The following is a 20,891-nucleotide window of genomic DNA, read 5'->3' on the forward strand; positions in this document are numbered from 1 at the left end:
TGCTTATGCACAGGGAGACAGCTCAGGTGGCAGGAGAGTATGGAGGGATGGTCACTGGGAAGAGGTAACTATTGGGAGGAAGTGGGAGGGGAGCTGTTGCATTGTGGTAAACTGTGGTCAATGACATGAGACAAAGTATATGTGAACTGCTGTCTGGAAAGTGAAATTGCTCTATAAATCTTCACCAAAATCACAATCAATCAATCAATCAATCAATCAATCAATCAATAAATAATATTAGAATAAATAGTAAAAATGTACTGCTTTTGACCTCACAGGACAGAGTAGAACTGCATCATAGGTTTCCCAAGACCACAGCTTTTGTGAGAGCAGACTACTGTATCATTCTTCTGCAGAGTAGCTAGTGGTCTCAAACTGCTGACTTTCAGTTAGCAGTCAAGTGATCTCAATCCCTGTACCACCAAGGCTCCTTATATTTTTAATGAGCAGCACTCAGAATTTTGAGATCCAAGAATTCTTTTAACCTTTACTGGGTATAAAAATCTTGGGTCTCAAAATTCTAAGTGTTGCTCAGTTGTTGTTTAACACATTGTTATAGAGAGCTATATGATATTAGTTTTATTAATGGCAACTTCCAACCCTCCCACCCCCACCACTACTTTCATGATGTCAATAGATGTATTGTAATATTTGAAATAATAATAAAAAAGCTAGATACTTGTGTTATTGGTCTTTAAGAGATGGTTATTTTTCTACCTTTAAATCATGTCATTTTTTCATATCTAGGAAGTTCTTTTCTATGAAGCTTTAATCATCACTTACATGTTGTTTGAACTGCTCTTTGGAACACATGTTATTCGCAGATTGCATCTCTCTGATCTCCATTCCATTTCTAGTTCCTTAAATTTCATCTTTTTCCTTCCTTTTCCTTATTTTCTCTGCTTTCTGAGATTACTTCCCCATCTTGTGCTCTGCATTGAGTTCAATTTTAAGCAATATTAACCCAACCCTCCATCAGTTTATGTATGATTGTACTTTTAGCTTCTGAGCCTTTTCATTTTATCAGCCTCCCCTTCTGATCTCTGCATTTTCTTCTGTTTAATCTGTGTTCAGCACAAGGGTTACTCTGAGCTATCACAGCTCCCAGTGTTTTTCAGAAACGAAATCCACCCAGACTACCGGGTAATTTAGAAACAGTTCTTTAAATCAGAGACTGACAGTTTAGAATCTTCAATAAACTGAGCTCTCCCCAGCAGACCTTCCTCTAAAGTGGCCCCAAACAGGCCACCTTTAATTAGAGAGGCAGTTTACCAACCTGGGATTAAGCTAGCCAAGAATCAGAATAAAGAGCATGTCCACATGACTGGATGGTGGATCTTTTGTGGGAGCTTCACACTCCTTCAGTCTGGCAGCTGTAAATCAACTGGCAGAGTGCAGACATTAATACCTTACATTGAAAATAATGCATTTCTATTTTGTTTCCTCTTCAGGTTTGAGATTTTTAAGAGCTCTCAGACTGATACAGTTTTCAGAAATTTTGCAGTTTCTGAATATCCTTAAAACAAGGTAAGGTTGATCTTTTTCATTATTTTTCCTCATTCTTGTCCCCAGTGTCAGATTTTAAATATCAGATGTGTTTGGTTTAATCACAATAAAGTCAGAGCTCTGCTATTTGCAGCAATAGTAATCTGAGACAGATAAGGAGGTGGCTGAGTTGGGTTTGGGCTCCTCTCTTCCACAGAGCCGTGGGAACTGTGGGGCAAAGGGAGAGAACCAATTGTGAACATGGGAAGTAGGGACAGTTTTGGGGAGAAGCGTGACTGTCATCTGAGTACCGTGCAGGTTGCTAAGAGTTCAGCCATGGTGTGCACATGGGTACGTACACAGAGGGTGAGGGATGGATTTGCTCATTGATTGGGAAGTCATTGCCTCCAGGTTCTAAATCACCCCTTTATTACATCACTAAATAAGAAATTGAACCTGGCCGTAAAAGCAATAGAAGCAACACTCTTTGCCAGGCAATCACAAACCTCATACGGCAAACAGAAAATCATTTCATTTCAAAGTACGTTTTAGATGTTCATTTTATATCCAATGTAGCCCCTGGGGCTTGCTCTGTGAATTACCTTTTGGGGAAAACCTAAAAATCTCCCACCGCAGACACCATGACGACTTTTGTTAACTGCCTTCTGATCTGGAAAACACAACTGGACCAGGAGGAAAAAATCCCCCAGAGGGTCCCTTTCTTGATGACCTGCTGGCTCACAGAGCTGGCTTGAAACCAGGGCCGTCGTAATGAATAAACTAATAAAAGAGCTTAGACGTACTCTAATGGAGAATAAGTACAGGCCATAAATTTCTCTTACAGGAAATTACACTTAAGAAGCTCACTTCTAATGTTCCATTTCCTCTCTTGTTAGCTTTAATGTGGTTGATAAATGCTTAAAAATAGGATACCTCGTCTGTAGTTTGTTATTTACAATGAACATACCTGCATTTTTGAGGGCTGAGATTCAGCATTGTTTTCCCAGTTATGGAGGCTAGGCCTCAGCTTCCAGAATCTGACCCATCCAACAAATGCAACCAACTCTTGCTGCCTTTTTGGGTGTTGTCTCTAGTTTTTTGTTTTATCACAAATAGGTTTCCCCTCCCCAGTTAAGCATCTCTGTGGATGTGAAGGACATTCACTTTCAATTAGCCAAGTTAGAAATAACATCTGATGTCATCAGAGTTTTTTCTTGTGTGTCCAACCACCCTTCCCATTTCATTCTCTGACACCAGCATTTTCAGAAGATGCCATTACTCTGAGGAATAATGTGGAGAGCCCTATATTCTTGCCCTCTTTGCATACCTAAGGGTTCTTTTTGAACTTTGGAGAAAGATGGGTCACTGAATAAAATATCATTTTTGGCCTTTGGCTAGGAGTCACACTATCTTAGTTATCTAGTGCTGATATAACAGAAATACCACAAGTGGATGGTTTTAACAAACAAATTTATTTTCTCATGCTTTAGAAGGCTGAAATTCCAAATTTAGGGCTTCAGCTCTAGGGCAGGGCTTTGTCTCTCTGTCGGCTCCTTTCAACATCTGTGGGTCTGGCATCCATTGGAGATTTCCATGTGTCTGGCCATAATTTTTCCCCTGGGTCTAGGAGGGTCTCAGCCCTGGGACCCTGAGTCCAAAGGACATACTCCATTTCTGGCTTTTCTTTCTTGGGTAGTAGTAGGTCACTCTTTCTCTACTTGCTTCTCTCTCCTTTTATCTCTTATACAATAAAAGGCAATGCAGGCTGAACCCCAAGGAAACTCCCCTTAGATCAAGGCTGAGTAGGGGTACTGCATCCTACCCTAATCCCCCTACAAGTGATTGGCTGATCCCATCAGATCATAGCATGAGGGATGACTGCATCATCATGTAGCTGCCAAACCAAATTACTGAGAATCATGGCCCAGCCAAGCTGACACATATTTTGGCAGGACACCATTCAGTCCATAACATTCCACCCTTTGGTCCCCCAAAATTCATGTCCTTGCCACATCCAAAACACTTTTCCTACATTATACCATCTCAAAAGTCTTAACTCCCAGTCCAGATTCCATCCTGAGGCAAAATTCCTCTTCATCCATGAATTTAGAAAACAAGTTATCTGCTTCTGAAGTACAATAGTGGAAAAGGCAGAAGGTAGACATTCCCATTAGAAATGGGAAAAATTGGAGGAGAAGAAGGAATAATGGGCACCAAGCAAGTAAAAAACCCAGCGGAACAATTTACATTAGCTCTCAAGGCTTGAAAACAATCCGTTTTCTCTGAGACCGTCTGGGCAGTGGTTCTGCCCTCCAGATTCTGGATGTTGGCTGTATTCTCTGTATTCTGTATGGAGGCCACTTGTCCCTGGGCCTCTGCCTTCTAGGCCCACTGTGTTGGCAGCTCTGCTCCCTTTATTTTGGGTGGCCCCATTCTCCTAGTTCAGCTGAGTGGCAACCCCACCCTTTGGCTTTGGCAGGCCCCATTCTTCTGCTTCTTGGGCATGGCATCCCTGCCCCCTCAGGTTTGGGAAGCAGCTCTGTCCACTGAACTTGTGAATGGCAGCCCCACACTCTAGAACATACTTAGTGAAGCTCTGACTCCGAAATCTAGGAGGCTGTGACTCCACCTTTGAAGCCCCAGAGGCCGTGGTCCCACCCCTTGAGACCACAGAGATCATGGCACTACCATTTGAGACCGAGGAAGCTCTGCTTCATACTCTGTCTCTTCAGCTTCTCCTTTGTGGTTCCTTGGCCTCTTGGTCCCTCAACCTCTCAGGTCACTTGGGCCAGCCTGGCCTCTGCCCTGCTCAGGCAAATGTTACAAAGCTCTTTAGCTCTACCAGTAAGTGCTACAGGCACCCGACTCTGTCAGTAAGCCTTGGGCCAAAGATGCTCAGCGTTCTCCTTGGGTTGACAAGTCTAGCCCTTAGACAAGTGCCTGGAGGCATCCTAGGCTAAAAGTCAAAATTCAGGGTGCCGTATCTTGGGGAAGGCTTTCTCTCTCAGCTCTAGGGGAAGTTCTCTGTCTCCTTTCAACATCTGTGGGGCCAGCACCCCTTGGAGATCTCCATGTGTCTTGGCATCATTCTTCCCCTATGTCCAGGAGGGTCTCATTAAAGGGATCTTGAGTCCAAGGGACATGCCTTGCTCTTAGCTCATATTTCTCTGTGGTAGTACATTCTTGTCTCTCTTTCTCTTCCTTCTCCTTTTGTCTCTTAGAAGATAAAAACTGATGCAAGTCATACCCTAGGAAAACTCCCCTAACATTGGCCCAGGGCTGTGACCCGAGTAAGGATATTGCATCCCATCCTAATCCCCTTACAACTGATTGACTGCTCACATCTGATCACATCATGAGCAAAGATTACATCATTACATAACTACCAGATTACATCATTACATAATTGCCAAACCACTGAGACTCAAGGCCCAGCCAAATTGACAGACATCTTGGGGGAACTTCATTCAATTTCCTGTTGAACACCCACCAATTTCCTGTTCCTTGGAAAAGATTCCTTTCCTTTGGATACAGGAAGTATCACTAATAACATGGTGAGCAGTCCATCTGATAACTATGTTTATGAGTGTTTCATTCTCCTAGTGTGGAGAGGAGAAAGCTGAAGCAGCCCACTAGGGAAAGAGGTAACTATAAATCCAAGAGAAAGATGCCCCTAAGGAAGCATCATGGAGTTGCAGGCTGCTTGGGAGTCTGCCATCTTAGCCCCAGGCTGCAATTCCCCTTGCACCAACTTCTCATTAAATCACACTTCTTCTATTGTCAGAGGGTGCTTTTATCATAAGCCCACAACTTGGATTTTCCAAGCTCTCCTTGTTTATGTTCACAGCCAAGCCTGTGGTGAGCTCCTATTTGGACCAACAGTGAAGCAGGTGCTAGGATCGGGTCTTCTATCATAGCTCACTGTCAATGGGGGGAATGCAGAGTGAGCAGCAGACAGTGTGGCTGGTGCTAACCAGGTACACCTAGAGGTCACATGGTATGGAGAAGAGTATTAAGCCAGACTTGGTGTGAATCATGGGACAGTTAAGGATCTTCTCAGGGAAAAGTAGGTGTTCTGGAAAGCCTGTAGAAAACTAGGAGTTTTCTTGGTAGGGATGAGGGTTGAGGATGTAAGGGATGGGGAGAGTGGGGCCATCAAGGAAGCTGCACACATGCACTTGTCAGAAAGCACATGGGTGAGACAACCTGGCACCTGGGGGTATTGTGAGTCATTCTGTGTTCCTGGAGGTTGGGAGTTCTGGAGTAGAGGCAGAGAGAAGAGGTTAAGATGGTAGAGATAAATGCCAGATCTCTAGGCATGGATTAAAACTTTGCCTCCTTCTTCTGTGTAGCCCCAAGCACAGGTTGGAGAAATGGAAGCCTTGGTTTTTGCAGGGCATTGGGCTTTCCATACTTCTCTCCTAACTCTTCTAGATTGTACTGCTCTAATGGTGACCATACAGAAGAGTGAGTGCAGCTACATAATCATCTCGAGGGAGATTTTGTCTGGCTCTCTCTGGTGGTGGATCTCTGCCAGTGTGTGGCATTAGATAGGGATGGAGGCCTTTAAGACAGGATTTGAAATAATGATTTGAAATTGCTATCTCTTATTCTGTTCTTTGGCTGCCTCACTTGGCCAAGAGCTGGAAGAAACAGGGTAGAGAAGCATATGGGGAGAGAGGGAGAGTGCTGGAGAATTAAGAGCACAACTGTGGTAGTTAAGTGTGTGTGTGCCAACTTGGCTGGGCCTGGTTGAGTGGCTGGGCAGCTGAATGTAGTTACTCCCTAAGGTGAGATTGTTAATTAACTCCATGGTGGAATCTATTGGAGCAGCTGAGTAGCTGCTTTGGGTATGTGGTCTGCTTCCCATATATAAGTAGCAGCTTTGGGAACGGTCTCTAGCTTATGGCACGCTTGAACCATGCATGTAGCCTTGTCACTGCTCAGCAGCCTGCCATGTTCTGCCCACCTTGGGACTTTCAGTGGACTTGAATGAATGGCCTGATGTGTGGTTTGGTAACATTGGGACTGTGCCTTTTTACTTGTCAACCTCGGGCTTGTCAGTCTCAGCGGCCAGCAGCTGTCTGAGTGAAGAAAAGCCTGTAGCTTCAGTGGGCTGGGAGCTGGAGGCAGAGCTGAAGCCTAAGGCTGGGGGGCTTTCACCCAGCCCCTGAAGCCTGGCACTTTGAACTTGGACTTAAAGCCTCCAAACTGTAAGAGAATAAACTCCTGTTTGTTCAGCCATCCCATTTGTGGTATATTCTTGTCAGAGTGGTACTAGGTAACCAGAACAGAAACCAAAGTGAACAGGATGGCAGAGAAAATGAAAGAAAAACTGTATGTATGTGATTCCTCAAAGGATAAGCCAACCAAAAACCAGTTGTCATCAAATCATGATGACTCAATGAGTGTCAGAGTAGAAATGTGCTCTATAGAGTTTTCAATGCCTTTTTTTTTCCAGAAGTAGATCACCAGGCCTTTTTTCCAAGTCACCTCTGGATGGACTCAAATGTCAACCTTTTGGTTAACAGCCAAACACGTTAACTGTTTGCACCACCCAGGGACACCAGAAGGGCCTAACAGACTCTTTCCTGAAAATGTCTTCTTGATGGGAGACTGAGGGACTCCATGTAATTGTCTGGGCTTTTGGTAGTTCCTTGGCAAGCAAACTTGAAGGTAACAGGAACATTTATTCTCAGCTCAGAGCAAAGTAAGCAGCTATGTTAAAAGACTGTGATACTACATCTTCTTTAATGTGGTCGATATTAGTGATTAGACATAGATTACACAGTAATTATTTTTCAAAACACAAATAACCTTGTTTTTTCCTAATTATTAAAATATGCTTATTGTAAAAATTTCAACAACATAGAAAAACATAAAATATAAAGATGTTACTTTAAGGACTAAGGTGTGTCCGACCCAAGCTGTGTTATTTCAGTCATCTAGTATTCATGTGAAAGCTGGACAATGAATAAAGAAGACCAAGGAAGAATTAATGCCCTTGAATTAGATGTTGGGGAAAAATATCAAATCTTACCGTCAACTGCCAGAAGAATGAACAAATTTGTCTTGGAAGAAGTACAACCAGAATGCTCCTTGGAAGTGAGGATGGTGAGACTTTGTCTCACATTCCTTGGACACGTTATCAGGAAGGACCAGTCCCTGGAAAAGAATACCATGCTGGTAAAGTATAGGGCCAGTGAAAAAGAGGAAGACCCTCAACAAGATGGATAGGCACGTTGGCTGCAACAATGGGCTCAAACAGAGCAAGGATAGTGGGGATGGCACAGCACCAGATGATGTTTTGTTCCATTGTTCACAGGGTTGGTATGAATCAGAACCAACGCAATAGCACCTCACAACAACAACATAAAATCCAATTGTCCCCACACCACCCCACTTTGTGAGAATCATTACTAATATTTTACCATGTTGCTTTTGCTACCCAGGACATTCTGTTATAGGTATGAGCTATCATCCATTGTTAACTGAATACATATTTTTTTGCACATTTTCAGAACTACAGTCACTGCATTACATATATGACTTCAGAGAGGGCACCAATATAAAATACTTAAAAAGTTGGATTTGATAGGGAAGGGGAGAGTATGTGTAGGTACAAGCCAAACCCTGAAGGCTCTTAGATGTTATGAATTTTACTCTGAGGAGAAGATGAATGACAGGGACATGGTCAGATTTACAATTTAGAAAGCTCCAGTAGTCCACCAATTGTGTAGAGAGTGGTTTTGAAAAGTGCAAGACTATAGACTGGAGACCAGTGTAGAAGAGATGGGTGTTACGGAGGAAAGAGACCAGGCAAGAGTAGTAGGGAATACAGCCTTAGGCAGTGGAAGTCAGGACAGAGATGAGGAGATGACCATTTGTCCAGCAATAGTAGCAGTAAAACAAAATAGTACTTGACGATACTGTGAGCCAGAGACAAAGATGAAAAGAGGGGGAAGCCGAACAGGGACAGATTTGTACTTCTTTGTGGAAAGTGGATGACATTTTCAGCGTTAACCAAAATTTCTCTTGTGCAATATCCTAGGGGCAATGATGACCCCAACAGCTCTGGGTTTCCAGCTAGAATCTCAAGAGACAAACTTTCTTTCTCCTAGTATCTGTGAGGTCCTGGAAAAGGTCTCTGATGGTTTACAAGGCCTTGTGTCCACTCTTTGATGATTCACTGTGTCCACTCACACGAATGACTCTAATGGCCAATGAGAACTCATGGCATTGAAGCACAAAAAAGATTTCCTTTTGATGGGTCAGTTTTTCATGATGAGATGATAATCCATTCTTTTTTCTAGGCAGGGGAATGCAAGTAGAATCCGTATTACAATGATTCTAATCATTCTAATGAGTGAACACTTCGAGTTTGGTCCGGACCTCTGGGCTTGACCACAAAAGCTACGAATATCTCCAGTGGCCTCTTTTGCCAGCAGAGCACACAACACTGCCCCTGCCACCCACCTCTGTCTTTCCAAGAAGCTCTACTGAGCCTGGTGAGGTTTGAATTTCAGAGTAATGACAGAGTCCAACATGGGTTCATCTTGCATCTTTTGCCCATACCTTTCAGATGATTGCCTGGCCACAGAGTTTAATTTGGAAAGCAAATTCCTAATGTTAGGAATCTGTAATGATGCTGATGTTATAAAAAATAATCAGATTTCGGTGCTGAACATGGGCTGTTTCAGCAACAGTGATTAAATGTTCTACACACAGCAGAGCTCCCTTAAGCACTATTAATATCACTGTGACAGTCATTTAGAGATTAATAATCACCACATTTAGGTCATTTTTCTGAAGCCCCAAGAAGCTCTGAGACTCCAATAGCTTTAATATCTCAAGAGGGCTCCAATGGTTGTTGGTGGGGCACTGATTGGTTCAGGCCTCAAGGATCCAAGAGTATGTAAGTGAATCAACTTGGTACTTAATTATCCTCTGAGAAAATGAACAACACACACTTCCTGGAGATTTCTCCCTTTGCCACTGGCTACTCATTCGTCATCTGTTTCTCACTCTCTAATTTTAGATCACATCTTAGAGGGCTTACAAAGTAGCAGCAGGGGAGGAATGTTGACTCTATTCTACATTGACCAAGTGCCCATTCAAAATGCCCATGTTCAGGGCAAACATTATAATCTGGCAACTCTAGAAAGATGGCATGAAAACTTTTCTTTTTTTTTTTTTTTTAGCCTAAGTTTTTAAACCATAAGGAAGTCTTTCACACCTTTCAAAAGCTCAAGCTCACCCACAAAGTTGAAACTGTATGCTTATTCTTCCCCTGAACTCTGTCAGGATCAACTCTAGAAAATTAAGATGACAGGTCCCTCTGCTCAGTTATGTAAAAGAAAAAAAATTGGAGAAACAAACATATCTGGACTTTGGCATCATGCTTGTCCTAGAACTTCTGACCCAGGGCTCTGTCTGCAAACACTCTTGCTTCCCGATGGACTGCAGCCCCTGTCCTACCTTCCTCTGCATGTGGTGGCCCTGGAATAGTTTAAGTCATTGGCATTTCTCCTTTTCCATTCTTTTCTGTGGTGGTTGAAGAGGTTAATCGGTATCTCTAGAGGGTCTATTTTCACCTTGGGGCCACACTTTCTGATCCTTTTAATATCCTATGCTCAGAGTTGGGGTGAGGCACAACTTTGCTTCAGCAGTTAAAGATTTTGTGTGGAACACCGGTCTGTGACTCTTATACTACAGTGTAGTGACTAAGGGTGAAGGCCCCGGAGCCAAACTGCCTGAGTTCAAATCCTAACTCTGCTAGTTACTGTGTGAATTTGTTTCTTAACTTCTGAGGACCTCATAGGGTTGTTATGAGGATTAAATGAATTAATATCTATAAAGCATTTAGAACAGTGGTATGTGAGATAAGCACTACAAAAGAATTGTAAAAGTGTTAGCTGTATACCTAATACAGCTCTTACTATGATCCTAGACTCAGAATTTATGTCCTTGGCTTTCCACGAAGGAGGTGGAGAGGATAGTAGTAACAGATCAGTCGGTGAAGAATTATGAGCTGCTTCATGGGATGTATGAAGCCCAACTGTTGGGAGACTCACAGAAGTAGCAAATAGAGTTCTTTTCTTCAAGATGCAGTAAGAACTCAAAGAGTCACAGAGCAATCTGAAGTGATGTTACAAAAGATACCTTAAGACAGTGGGATTAATTACCAATAAGTGACTGGAGGTAAGAGCCAGGAGGAGGAAGTCCCTTTGGATTGGAGGGTAGGTGGAAAGACATGAAGGAGGAGAGATGGGCATTGACCCAGTTCTTGAAGAATGAGAAATATTTGCATAGATGGAAAGGGCCTTCCTGTTGAGTTATAGTAAAAGCAAGACAGAGTAAATAGACTTGACTGTGATGAAAATTTGAAGAGCTTATGTAGAAGAGTAGTGGTGGAAGAGTCTGAAAGTTCAGAGAGTATTGAAGATGGAAGGAAAGAGTTCAGACATAACACTTCAGTCAATAGAAAGTAACCTACTGACAGCAGTATTCCAGGGGATTTATTAACTCAGTGGGAATGAAGGGGATGAAGTTCAGTGGGGAGGGTAATGACAAGGACACCCGTTCATTCAGTTCATATTCCTAGAGGCCCTACTTTAGACCAGGAACTCTCGCTGCTTCTAGGACCCAGAAGAGAGTAAGACAAGACCTCTGCTATCATGGAGCTTAAAGTTTAGTAGGTTCCAAATGATCCACACAAGGAGCACCAGTGGATGCTAAAATATTAGGTATATGATTGTTGAAGGGCAGGATATTAGTATTGTTTCATAGTCTCTCCTTAATCAAACTCAAAACCAAACCCTTTGCTGTCAGGCTTCAGAGTAGAACTCCATAGGGTTCTGTTGGCTATAATCTTTACCTTTCTTCCATGGTACCACTGGATGGGTTCAAAGTGCCAACCTTCAGGTGGGTCGTCTAGGGCAAGTCTCACCCCACAGACAACACATTAATTATGAAGGTATGTGAGTGCCTTTCAGAGGAGAGATCTGGCATTCCTTTCTTAACTTAGTGACCAGACTTAGTATCACTGAGTTGGGACATCTTCGTGTGATACCATCTTAGCAGAGTATTCTTAACAAAAATATTTAAACAGGATCTAATCATGAGGAAAAAATCAGACAAATCAAGACTGTGAGACACTCTACAAGGCAAATTAGCCTGGGTTCACATAGAAGTAAGATCAGGACCGTAGTCTCCAGGGTCATCAAGGTCAATTGGCACAACATAGTCCACAACGACTATGTTCTATATGCTACTTTAGTGAGTAATGACTGGGGTCTTAAAAGCTTGTGAGCAACCATTTAAGGTACAACTGTTGGTTGTTCTCCGTGTCCATGAGTCCAGAAGAACTAGATGGTAACTGGCTGTCACTGCTGAAAGGGATCACAACTGGAGGTGGGTAGAGTGGGCAAAAAATATGGAGCAAAACTCATAAAAAAGACCAAGCTTATTGGTTGGATAGAGACAGGTGGAACCCAAGACTGTAGCCCTTAGACACCCTTCTGGACTCACCCCTATGGCTCCAACTTTCAGCCAAACAATAGACAGGTCTGGAAGGTAAACAGTAGCCCCTGGGAGCTACACATTCCTTAGAAGAGCCAATTGCGAAGGAGATCAAAGGGAGATCATTTCCCAGGGATAAAGGCACAGGAAGAAGGCTGACTGGAAACAGCAAACACAGGGAGAAAAGTGGGCAGAGGGCTGTTACACTGTGTGGATTGTAACCAGCGGCACAAAACAAAATGTGTGTAAATTGTTGAATGGAAAACCAATTTGCTCTGTAATTGTGATTTCACCCAAATCACAATTAAAGAATTTTTAAAATTTAAAAAAAGTAAAATGTCATTAAAAATAAATAATAAAAGGATGGGGAGGTGTTATTTATAGTGTAAAAGAAACTAAGCAGGCTTTGACAAACTGTAGCTGATGGTTCAAATGTAGCTCATACTGTTTTTGTAAATAAAGCTTTATTTAGAATACAGCCACACCCATTCCTATAGATGTTCCCGGAGGTTGCTTTCCTGCTATGGTGGCAGAGTTGAGTACTTGCAAAGACACACAATTTAGTCCACAAAGCCTGAAATATTTACTCTTTGGCCCTTGGTGGAAAGAACCCTTCATCGCCTGAACCCTGGGTCATAATAACATAATAACAATAACTAGGAAGAAAAAAATGAAAACATCTATAAATACAATTTAGGGGCAACTGGAGAAATTTTGAAAGGAGCTGTGGTTGTGGTGTAGTGGTTTAAGCATTTGGCTGCTGACCAAAGCTCGGCAGTTTGAACCTACCATCTTCTCTGTGGGAGAATGATGAGGCAATCTGCTTCTGTAAATATTTATAGACTTGGAACCCCTGCACGACAGTTTTACCCTGTCCTGTAGGTGTGCTGTATTGAAATCAACTCAGTGGCAGTGGGTTTGGGAGAAAAATAAAGACCACAAATTAGATGATGTTGCTTAATTGGTAAAGGAGAAGGTGAGAAGGGGAAGACCCTCAACAAGGACTGAGGCAGCGGCTGCAACCTGCCACCCTGCACTCAGACATACCACCAGTTGTGAGCATGGTGCAGGACTGGGAAGTGCTTCACTCTGTTGGACTGTTTCCTTCTGTTGTTCTGTTCTCTTCTGCCGCTATGAGTCAGAACCAACTCAAAGGCACCTAACAACAACAGTGGTCTTGTGATTATAAGATGTCCTCCATCTTAGGAGTTGAGTATTGAAATATTTGTGGGGCTATGTCATGATGTCTATAACTTACTTGCAAGTAGTTCAGCCAAAAAAAAAAGGAAGAGAAAAGAATATATAGAGATAAAAGGCAACTTGGCAAAATGTTAATAATTTGTCAATTTAGGGGAAGTGTATGCAAGCATTCATTGTACTCTTTCTTTCCATTTTTCTACAAACTTGAAGATTTTCAAAATAAAAGTGGAATTTTTAAGAGTTAATTTTCACAGTATTAGGTCGTTAGAGAGCAGCTACAGTAGTCCAGATGTGACATTCCTATAGGCTACGGTCTGCCTCTCATGCCTCCCCTCCTTCATGCCACTTCCCTGCATATTCTCTCTCACAAGGGAGAAATGGTTAATCAGTTAGAGGTGGTTTGCCTCTCACCTGAAGAGGGTGCTGTCATCCTAGGAGAGCCGCAATAGACCTTCTCTTTGTAACTTGGGGATTTTGCTTGTTGTCTCTTTTGCACAGTAATTCCATCAAGCTGGTGAATCTGCTCTCCATATTTATCAGCACATGGCTGACAGCAGCCGGGTTCATCCATTTGGTAAGTATCCTGCGAGACCCGCTCAGCTCTGGTTGTCCTGAAACAAGCGCCTCTGCAGGTCACTTTATTATCTGAAATTTCTATCGCTGGAGAGAAACTGTAGCCCAGCTGTAGAATGAAAGAAAAGGACAAACAATCGTACAGTTGTCTGGGTTTCCAGCCCTTTTATCCCAAACCAGTTCCAAATGGTGAGTGATATTCGGGCTATTAACCTGCATGTTTCAGTTCACCAGTGTTGCAATGGACTCTGGTAGAATTTTTCATCCTGTATGCAATAACCCAACTGAGCCACAAGATGGCAGTGCTTCCTCAGGAAACAGCCAGAAAAGGCCTGGTGAAAAGGTTGAAAGTTGGACCAAGACCTCTTACACCTCTGATTTAGTGCTAAACACAAATTAGATCTCTCATTTTTTCTCTGCTTCCCCCTTATGAAAAGCCACCTTTGATTCTTTTGCCTAATTGTATGCATGTCATTTTGTACCTTGAAAATGATAATTCTTTTAAAATTAATGACTCTTTGAAAGCCTTATATTATTAAGTCAAGCTGTTCTCACCTTCGCAAAGCAGATTTTTTTTTCCATTGCCTTAGAGAACACAACTACTGTGGAAAACATATTTCATATGAACACAAATTGTTACATCTCGAAGGAGCCCCATCTAACTATGAAGCTTGGAATAAAGGTGACCTTCTTTTGCTGAGCCTGTCTGTGTGTGAGAGGGCCTGTTGCCGTTGTTGGTTGCTGTTGAGTCAATCCCAACTCTAGGCAACCCCCTGTGTGCAGGGTGTAAGCCTGTTCCATAAACTGCAAGGCTGTGACCTTTCAGAAGTAGATTACCACTAGATGGCCAGGCTTGCCTCCCGTGATGCATCTGAAATTTTTTTTTTTTTTTTTTTTTGGCAGTGTTCCCTCCCCTCCCACCCCTGGCAGCCAACAAAGAAAGTTTCCTTCCATATATAAACCTTTCCTTGACCCTCCACAACAACAAATTAATACTATATTTGTCCTTCTGTGATTGACTTTTTTCCCTCAGCATAATGTCCTCTAAGTTCATCCATGTTATGTGTTGTTTTCAAACTCTACATTATTCTTTAGTGCTGCATAGCATTCCGTTGTGTGTATGTACCATAGTTTGGTCATCTGCTCTTCTGCTGATGGGCATGTAGGTTGTTTCCATCTTTTTGCTATTGTAAATAGTGCTGCAATGAACATGAGTGTGCACATATCTGATCCTGTCCTGGCTTTCACCTCTCTAGGATATATACCTAGTAATGGGATCTCCAATTCCAGCTTTCTAAGGAATCGCCATATTGCTTTCCACAGTGGTTGTATCACTTCACAGTCCCACCAGCAGTGTATGAGGGTCCCAATCTCTCCTCATCCCTGCCAGCATTTGTTATTTCTGTCTCATTGAACCTTGCCATAAGTGCTGGGGTGAGATGGTATCTCGTTGTTGTTATTTGCATCTCTCTGATGACCAATGATTGTGAGCATCCCTTCATGTATTAGCTGGCCACCTGAATATCCTCCTTGGTGAAGTGTTGATTCATGTCTTCTGTCCATTTTTCAATTGGATTGTTAATTCCTTTGGTGTTGAGGCATTGGGGTTTTCTATAAATCTTAGAGATAAGTCCCTTGCCAGATACGTAATTATCAGCAAATATGAATTTGTTGCCGTCATTTTTGTTAGGTGCTTTTTCGTGGTATCAATTTCTTTGTTCCATATAACTTTCTATGCTGAGGTCCTTTTCTTTATGAATTGTGTTATCACTTCCTTCATTGCTATTGTTTTGTTGTTGTTGTTGTTGTTGTTGTGTGCCGTCGAGTTGGCCCCGACTCATAGCGACCCCTCCTTGGGTTTCCGAGGCAGTATCACTACAGAAGTAGGATTGCCCAACCTTCCTTCCGAGGAGTGGCTGGTGGGTTTGAACCGCCAGCCGTCTGGTTAGCAGGCAAGTGTCTTAGCCACTATGCTACCAGAGCTATTGTTTTAGTATTGGCTAAATATTTGTGCTGGTCCTCTTTTTTATTTTGATGTGAAGGTTTATAATTTTTCTTTGAGGTAAACCTGTAATTTATACTTTTCTTCCCAAGTGTAGAACATTCCCTTCTATCTTGTAGTTGTCTTGACTTCCCTACCATCTAGAAGTTCTGTAACAACACAGTTTTTTCCCTCTTTTTGGTTTGTAGTTGTACTCGTTTGTCAAATGATTTCTCCAGTTCCCTGTTTACAATCTTGTAGGCTTATTTACTTTGGATACTTCCATAGCTGGGTTGGTTTCTGGGTTATATCATCATGTGTATTAATGGTCAGTTGTTGTTGGCTGTCATTGATTCTCTGTCCAAAGGGCTCCCTTTAGCACCTCTTGTAAGGTTGGTCTGGTTTTAACAAATGACCTTAATTTCTGCTTATCTGGAAGTGCTGAGACATCTCTGATGAGTTCAAACTAGTAGTAGTGCAGAACATAATGATTTGTGCCACCCAGGAACCCCTGTATAGGGGCTTAGAAGTATGCAGTTAGTTACCTTCTGTGTGGGATTTATGCCGTTATCACCCAAAGGAAGACAGGCCTGGATCAGAAGTCGAGAGGCACTGGGAACTCCCCATCCAATCCCTTATGCCGACAGGATTCATGGCTGAAATCACTATTAGATGAATCACACCAGTTCTTGTTGCGATCAGGTGCCAAGTGCTAAAAGCATACATGTAGTGGAGAGCGTGGTCTTGAGGTGGCATGTGACCCTACCTTATAGAAGTATTATGTGAACGACCTTCTGGGTCACCAAGAAACCTCCATGAAGATGACATATTGAGGACAACATCAATGTGTGAAAGAGGCCAGGTCCTGGAACCAGTTTGCAGAGGGAGAGCTGGAGGCCAGCCAGTGGCACATCACATGAGTTGACTGTCCAGTGGCTGAGAGGGCTGGGGTCTGAGGTAGTAGTCTGAGGATCCAGCCCAGTCACTTGCTCTTTCTGGTAGTCTTTTCATCTCCCAGGCAGAGATACAGTGGCTGTCCTGTCGCCGTCATAGTAGAGTTGGCAGATCAAATATGGGCCAACAGGGAAATGTTTTGTGAAGCCTAAGGCAGGCATGGGAAAAGTACAGCCCATGAGCCAAATCTGGCCATGCCCGTTATTCTAGGTCTTGCCTATGGCTACTTTCAGAGTCCTGGCTGGTGCAAACAGTTAAGCGCTTGATTGCCAACTGAAAGGTTGGAGGTTTGAACCCAGGCAGAGGCCCTTGCTTCTGAAAGGTCACAGCCTTGAAAACCTTTGGGGGAAGTTCTACTTTGGCATGGCACGTGAGGTCATCACGAGTTGGAATTAACTGGACAGCAGCTGATTTATGGCTACTTTCGGGCTACCATGGCAGAATTGAGACCTGTGACAGAGAGCCAAGCTGAAAATGTTTACTTTCTGACCCTTTCTAGGAGAAGTTTGCAGGAGGTGCTTGGTTAAAGGGTTGATCAAATGCTAACTGTTCTCATGAGGTTACTTTTCCTGCTCTCAGGGAAATTGTTCAGCCAAAGTGTAGAATGCTTCGTGAGCAGTCTACAGAGAAACTGAGGAAGATGGCGCATCTCTGAGAGACTCTCCAAAGTCTGTCTGGAATATGAACATCAGATTTGAAGGGGCAAGGCCCACCAGGCATCTCGTTGGTCAAAATGATGACAGGAGGAGACCCTTGATAGGGTGACAGTGTTAGTGACCAGGACTCTGAGCTTGAACAGAAACTCTCAGAGGAAGGTCAAGGAAGGGCTTTCTGGCTTCTTTTCTTGAAGAGAATGCTGTCAGACCTGACCAGAGACAATGCCCCAAGGTTCAGCTGACCTCTGATCTGCAAGAGCAAGAAGAAAAATGCACTTGGGATATCTCCTCCCTTCCTTCTCTTCTTTGCCTTAATCATCTAAAGAAAACCAAAGCAAACTCACTGCCATCAAGTCATTTCTGACTCATAGAGACCCCTCCTTGGGTTTCTGAGGCAGTATCACTACGGAAATAGATTGTCCAACCTTCCTCCGAGGAGTGGCTGGTGGGTTTGAACTGCCAGCCTTCTGATTAGCAGTCAAGTGCTTTAGGCAACATGCCACCAGAGCTCCCACAACTCCACTTCCTCCATTACCTACTGCTCAGCCATCGTCTGTAGATCTCTACCCAGGAAACCATTGACATTGTGTGGAGGGCCATGTGGATCAGGACGTGGCCTGCTGGAGCACTCGTGTTTTCTGGTTTATTATACATATATGTAATTTTGTTTTGTTTTTCTCTCCTGTCCCCTTGCCATAGGTGGAGAATTCAGGGGACCCATGGGAAAATTTCCAAAACAACCAGGCGCTTACATACTGGGAATGTGTCTATTTACTCATGGTCACCATGTCCACCGTTGGCTATGGGGACGTTTATGCAAAAACCACACTTGGCCGCCTCTTCATGGTCTTCTTCATCCTTGGGGGACTGGTAAAAACCCTTTATTATGATGTTGACTTATACGGTCTTAAGTATTTTCTATTATCCATGTACTTAAAGTGTTGTAGTTTTGTATCATGTTTCTACTTTAGAAGCAAGTGATTGTCTTAGTGTTGCATCCAGCTAAGTAAATAAAGCATAGTGGTGACTTTCCTGCACACTCTTTGGTGTATTAAGTTAGTCTCCTATAGACAAAGAGTTATACCACCCAGATATATTGCCCTTGTCAGGGACAGCTATATAGCCAGGGGCAAACCTAATTGTCTTAAGAAAGTGCTATTGTTAATAAACAGAGTGCCTGTCCCTTAGTAATGGAACTCAAGATCTGATATTCTGCAAGGACAGTTGCTGTCACCTGACCCTGGTAGATTCTGTTGATACTCTGTAGACAGTTGGCGGTTTCAAGAGCTCCCCTCCCCCTTCACGCTCCTCCCTAAACTTCCAACAAACACTGTGGCTGGGGTCTGCCCTCAAGAGTAAGGTACCCACAGCAGAGGATGGAGAGTACACGGGGCTCATCCCGGTGGACACCACCCGGGAGCAGGTTGCAGTTTTGCAAACAGCCAGTTCCATCTTGCAAGCAACACACGGCATTTTCCCACCGCCTTTGTAAGCCGGAAATCCTCCCTATTTTCTTTTCTGATCTGTGCAGATCTCTATGTAGCATTCACATGTCTGTTGTGATTTAATATCCATGGGGAATTTCTGGCAATACATTGGCAGTAGCTGCCTTTTGTCTTTCCAAGGTACTCATTTGAAGTTTAGACTTTTTTTTTTTTTTTTTTTTGCTGTATCTGAGGTAAGTGATTAAAATCCTAATTCACACTTGGCTGTCACTTATGTAACAGCACATGTATTTATATTTCTCTATGCATACCAGTCTGTCAATTTTGTATGCATGACATAAACATTGAAACATGTATATAAATGTCATGTGCATGTGTACATTAACACAAGTGTTTCCCCAGCATCTATGAAGTCCCTATAGATCATGAAACCCAGCTATCAAAAAGGAAGGCCTAGGACTCTCCAGCCACAAGCAAGATGTTTGTTGGGCAAAACATGGCAGCTTTGTTTTCCTCCCTGCTTTCCTTTCCACCCATATGAGTTCCTAAATTTACCTTTTGTGCTTTCTAGTGTTTGTTTTTTGTGTTTTGTTTTTTCAATGGAAAGGATTTCTTTTTGTTTTGGTGTTCATTGTCTTTAATAATTCATAAAGACATTGATTCTCCTTTAAGTTTTAATCAGAATGAAAGGTCTTTTCTCATAGTAGAATGTGTGCATGTTTTACGTTGCTGGCATGCACCCTTTAACTTATTTCTCTTCAGAAAGAAGAGCTAGGTGGCAACTTATTTATTCCTTTCTCCCTAGTCCTTTTCTCAGTTGTGATTTTTTTTTTTTAGTTGTGTAGGTTGGCTAATGTTTTGTTTTGTCCTGTGTGTTCTCACGAGCTTACCCTTTTTTGTACTTTTATTTTATTTTATAATCAATTATATTAATATGTACCTTCACAGTTCTAACCCTTTTGTGTTTTCAGATCTTAGTATTCTCCGCCCACCCCTTCTGAAAAGGTCACCCCTTTCTTTGGCCTGTCTTTTTAGTCTCTCTTCTGTCTCCTATCTTCTCCTCAGGCCATGTTTGCCAGCTACGTCCCTGAAATCATAGAGTTAATAGGAAACCGCAAGAAATACGGGGGCTCCTATAGTGCGGTTAGTGGAAGAAAGTAAGTATGCCAAGAGGTTTTGCTGCCTCCCCTGCTGTAGAATCCTCTCTGCATGCCATTCTTTTTTTTTTTTTGGCTCTTGTTTCTTTTGTTTCATGCATGTAGGCAATGTTTGCCCGCTACGTGCCCGAAATTGCTGCTCTCATCCTGAATCGGAATAAATTCGGCGGGACTTTTAACAAACATGGAGGCAGAAAGTAAGTCAGTTGCATCAGAAAAGATGTGGATGAGTGACTTTTAAAAGTCCTTGTATTGGTGACACCTGAATCCAGCTCTGCTTCCTGCCCCACTGGGGGCTTCTGTGAGGGAGGGGCCACATTCTCCATGGGGTGTGTCGTCAGGGGTTATCCCCAACAAGCTGTCATGCTCAGACCACGTACCTAGGCCTTGTTCTCACTCAAAATTTTCTTCCCAACCTATCTTTTCCAAGAAGAAGAGTAAATTTATCCCAGAAGGGGGTTAATCTATAACTGGGCTCCTATTTTCTGTTTTGACTCCTAAGGGGTAGGCCAAACTCATTTGTTCCTCACCTCAGCTGGCTTAGTGATTCGATTGTGGTCTTTCAAAGTGATGTGGGACTGGGCTCTTGTCGTCTTTGTGCACTAACTGCATGGGGTGATGCTGTCCTAGGGACATCCTTACAGGGTGAAGTCATGGTCTTCCTCCTGTGAAGACATTATGGCCACCAGGGACTAGTTCTCCTCTTCAGCCAGGAGGAGATCAGTCTTATTCTCAAAGGCACTCATTGCTCTGTTGAAATTCCATATGTTTGTGGGATGTCTGGACATCAGAAAGTGTTGGGTCTCTTATTTAGCTTTCCATACATGAGTGCTTTTCCCAGAGCCTTTCGTTTTGTTCTCAGATCACATAACAACAATATCAGTGTATGGGTCCAATACTAACCAGAAGCTTTTCTCTG

At 42.9% G+C, this 20,891-nt stretch overlaps 1 protein-coding gene across 1 annotated transcript in view; it reads left to right on the plus strand.

Annotated features, from left to right (window-relative positions):
- Window positions 1–20,891, plus strand: part of KCNMA1 (potassium calcium-activated channel subfamily M alpha 1) — a 1,147,148-nt gene that overhangs the window by 820,751 nt on the left and 305,506 nt on the right. Inside the window, exons 5-8 of the mRNA XM_007938677.2 lie at window positions 1,452–1,527; window positions 13,705–13,780; window positions 18,070–18,240; window positions 19,881–19,972. Of these exons, the coding sequence (XP_007936868.1) occupies window positions 1,452–1,527; window positions 13,705–13,780; window positions 18,070–18,240; window positions 19,881–19,972 (415 nt within the window). The remainder of the gene's footprint in view (window positions 1–1,451; window positions 1,528–13,704; window positions 13,781–18,069; window positions 18,241–19,880; window positions 19,973–20,891) is intronic.

The sequence above is a fragment of the Orycteropus afer genome, unplaced genomic scaffold, assembly GCF_000298275.1.
Source record: "Orycteropus afer afer isolate SDZICR_OR568_19922 unplaced genomic scaffold, OryAfe1.0 scaffold00052, whole genome shotgun sequence".
NCBI classification, from domain to species: domain Eukaryota; kingdom Metazoa; phylum Chordata; class Mammalia; order Tubulidentata; family Orycteropodidae; genus Orycteropus; species Orycteropus afer.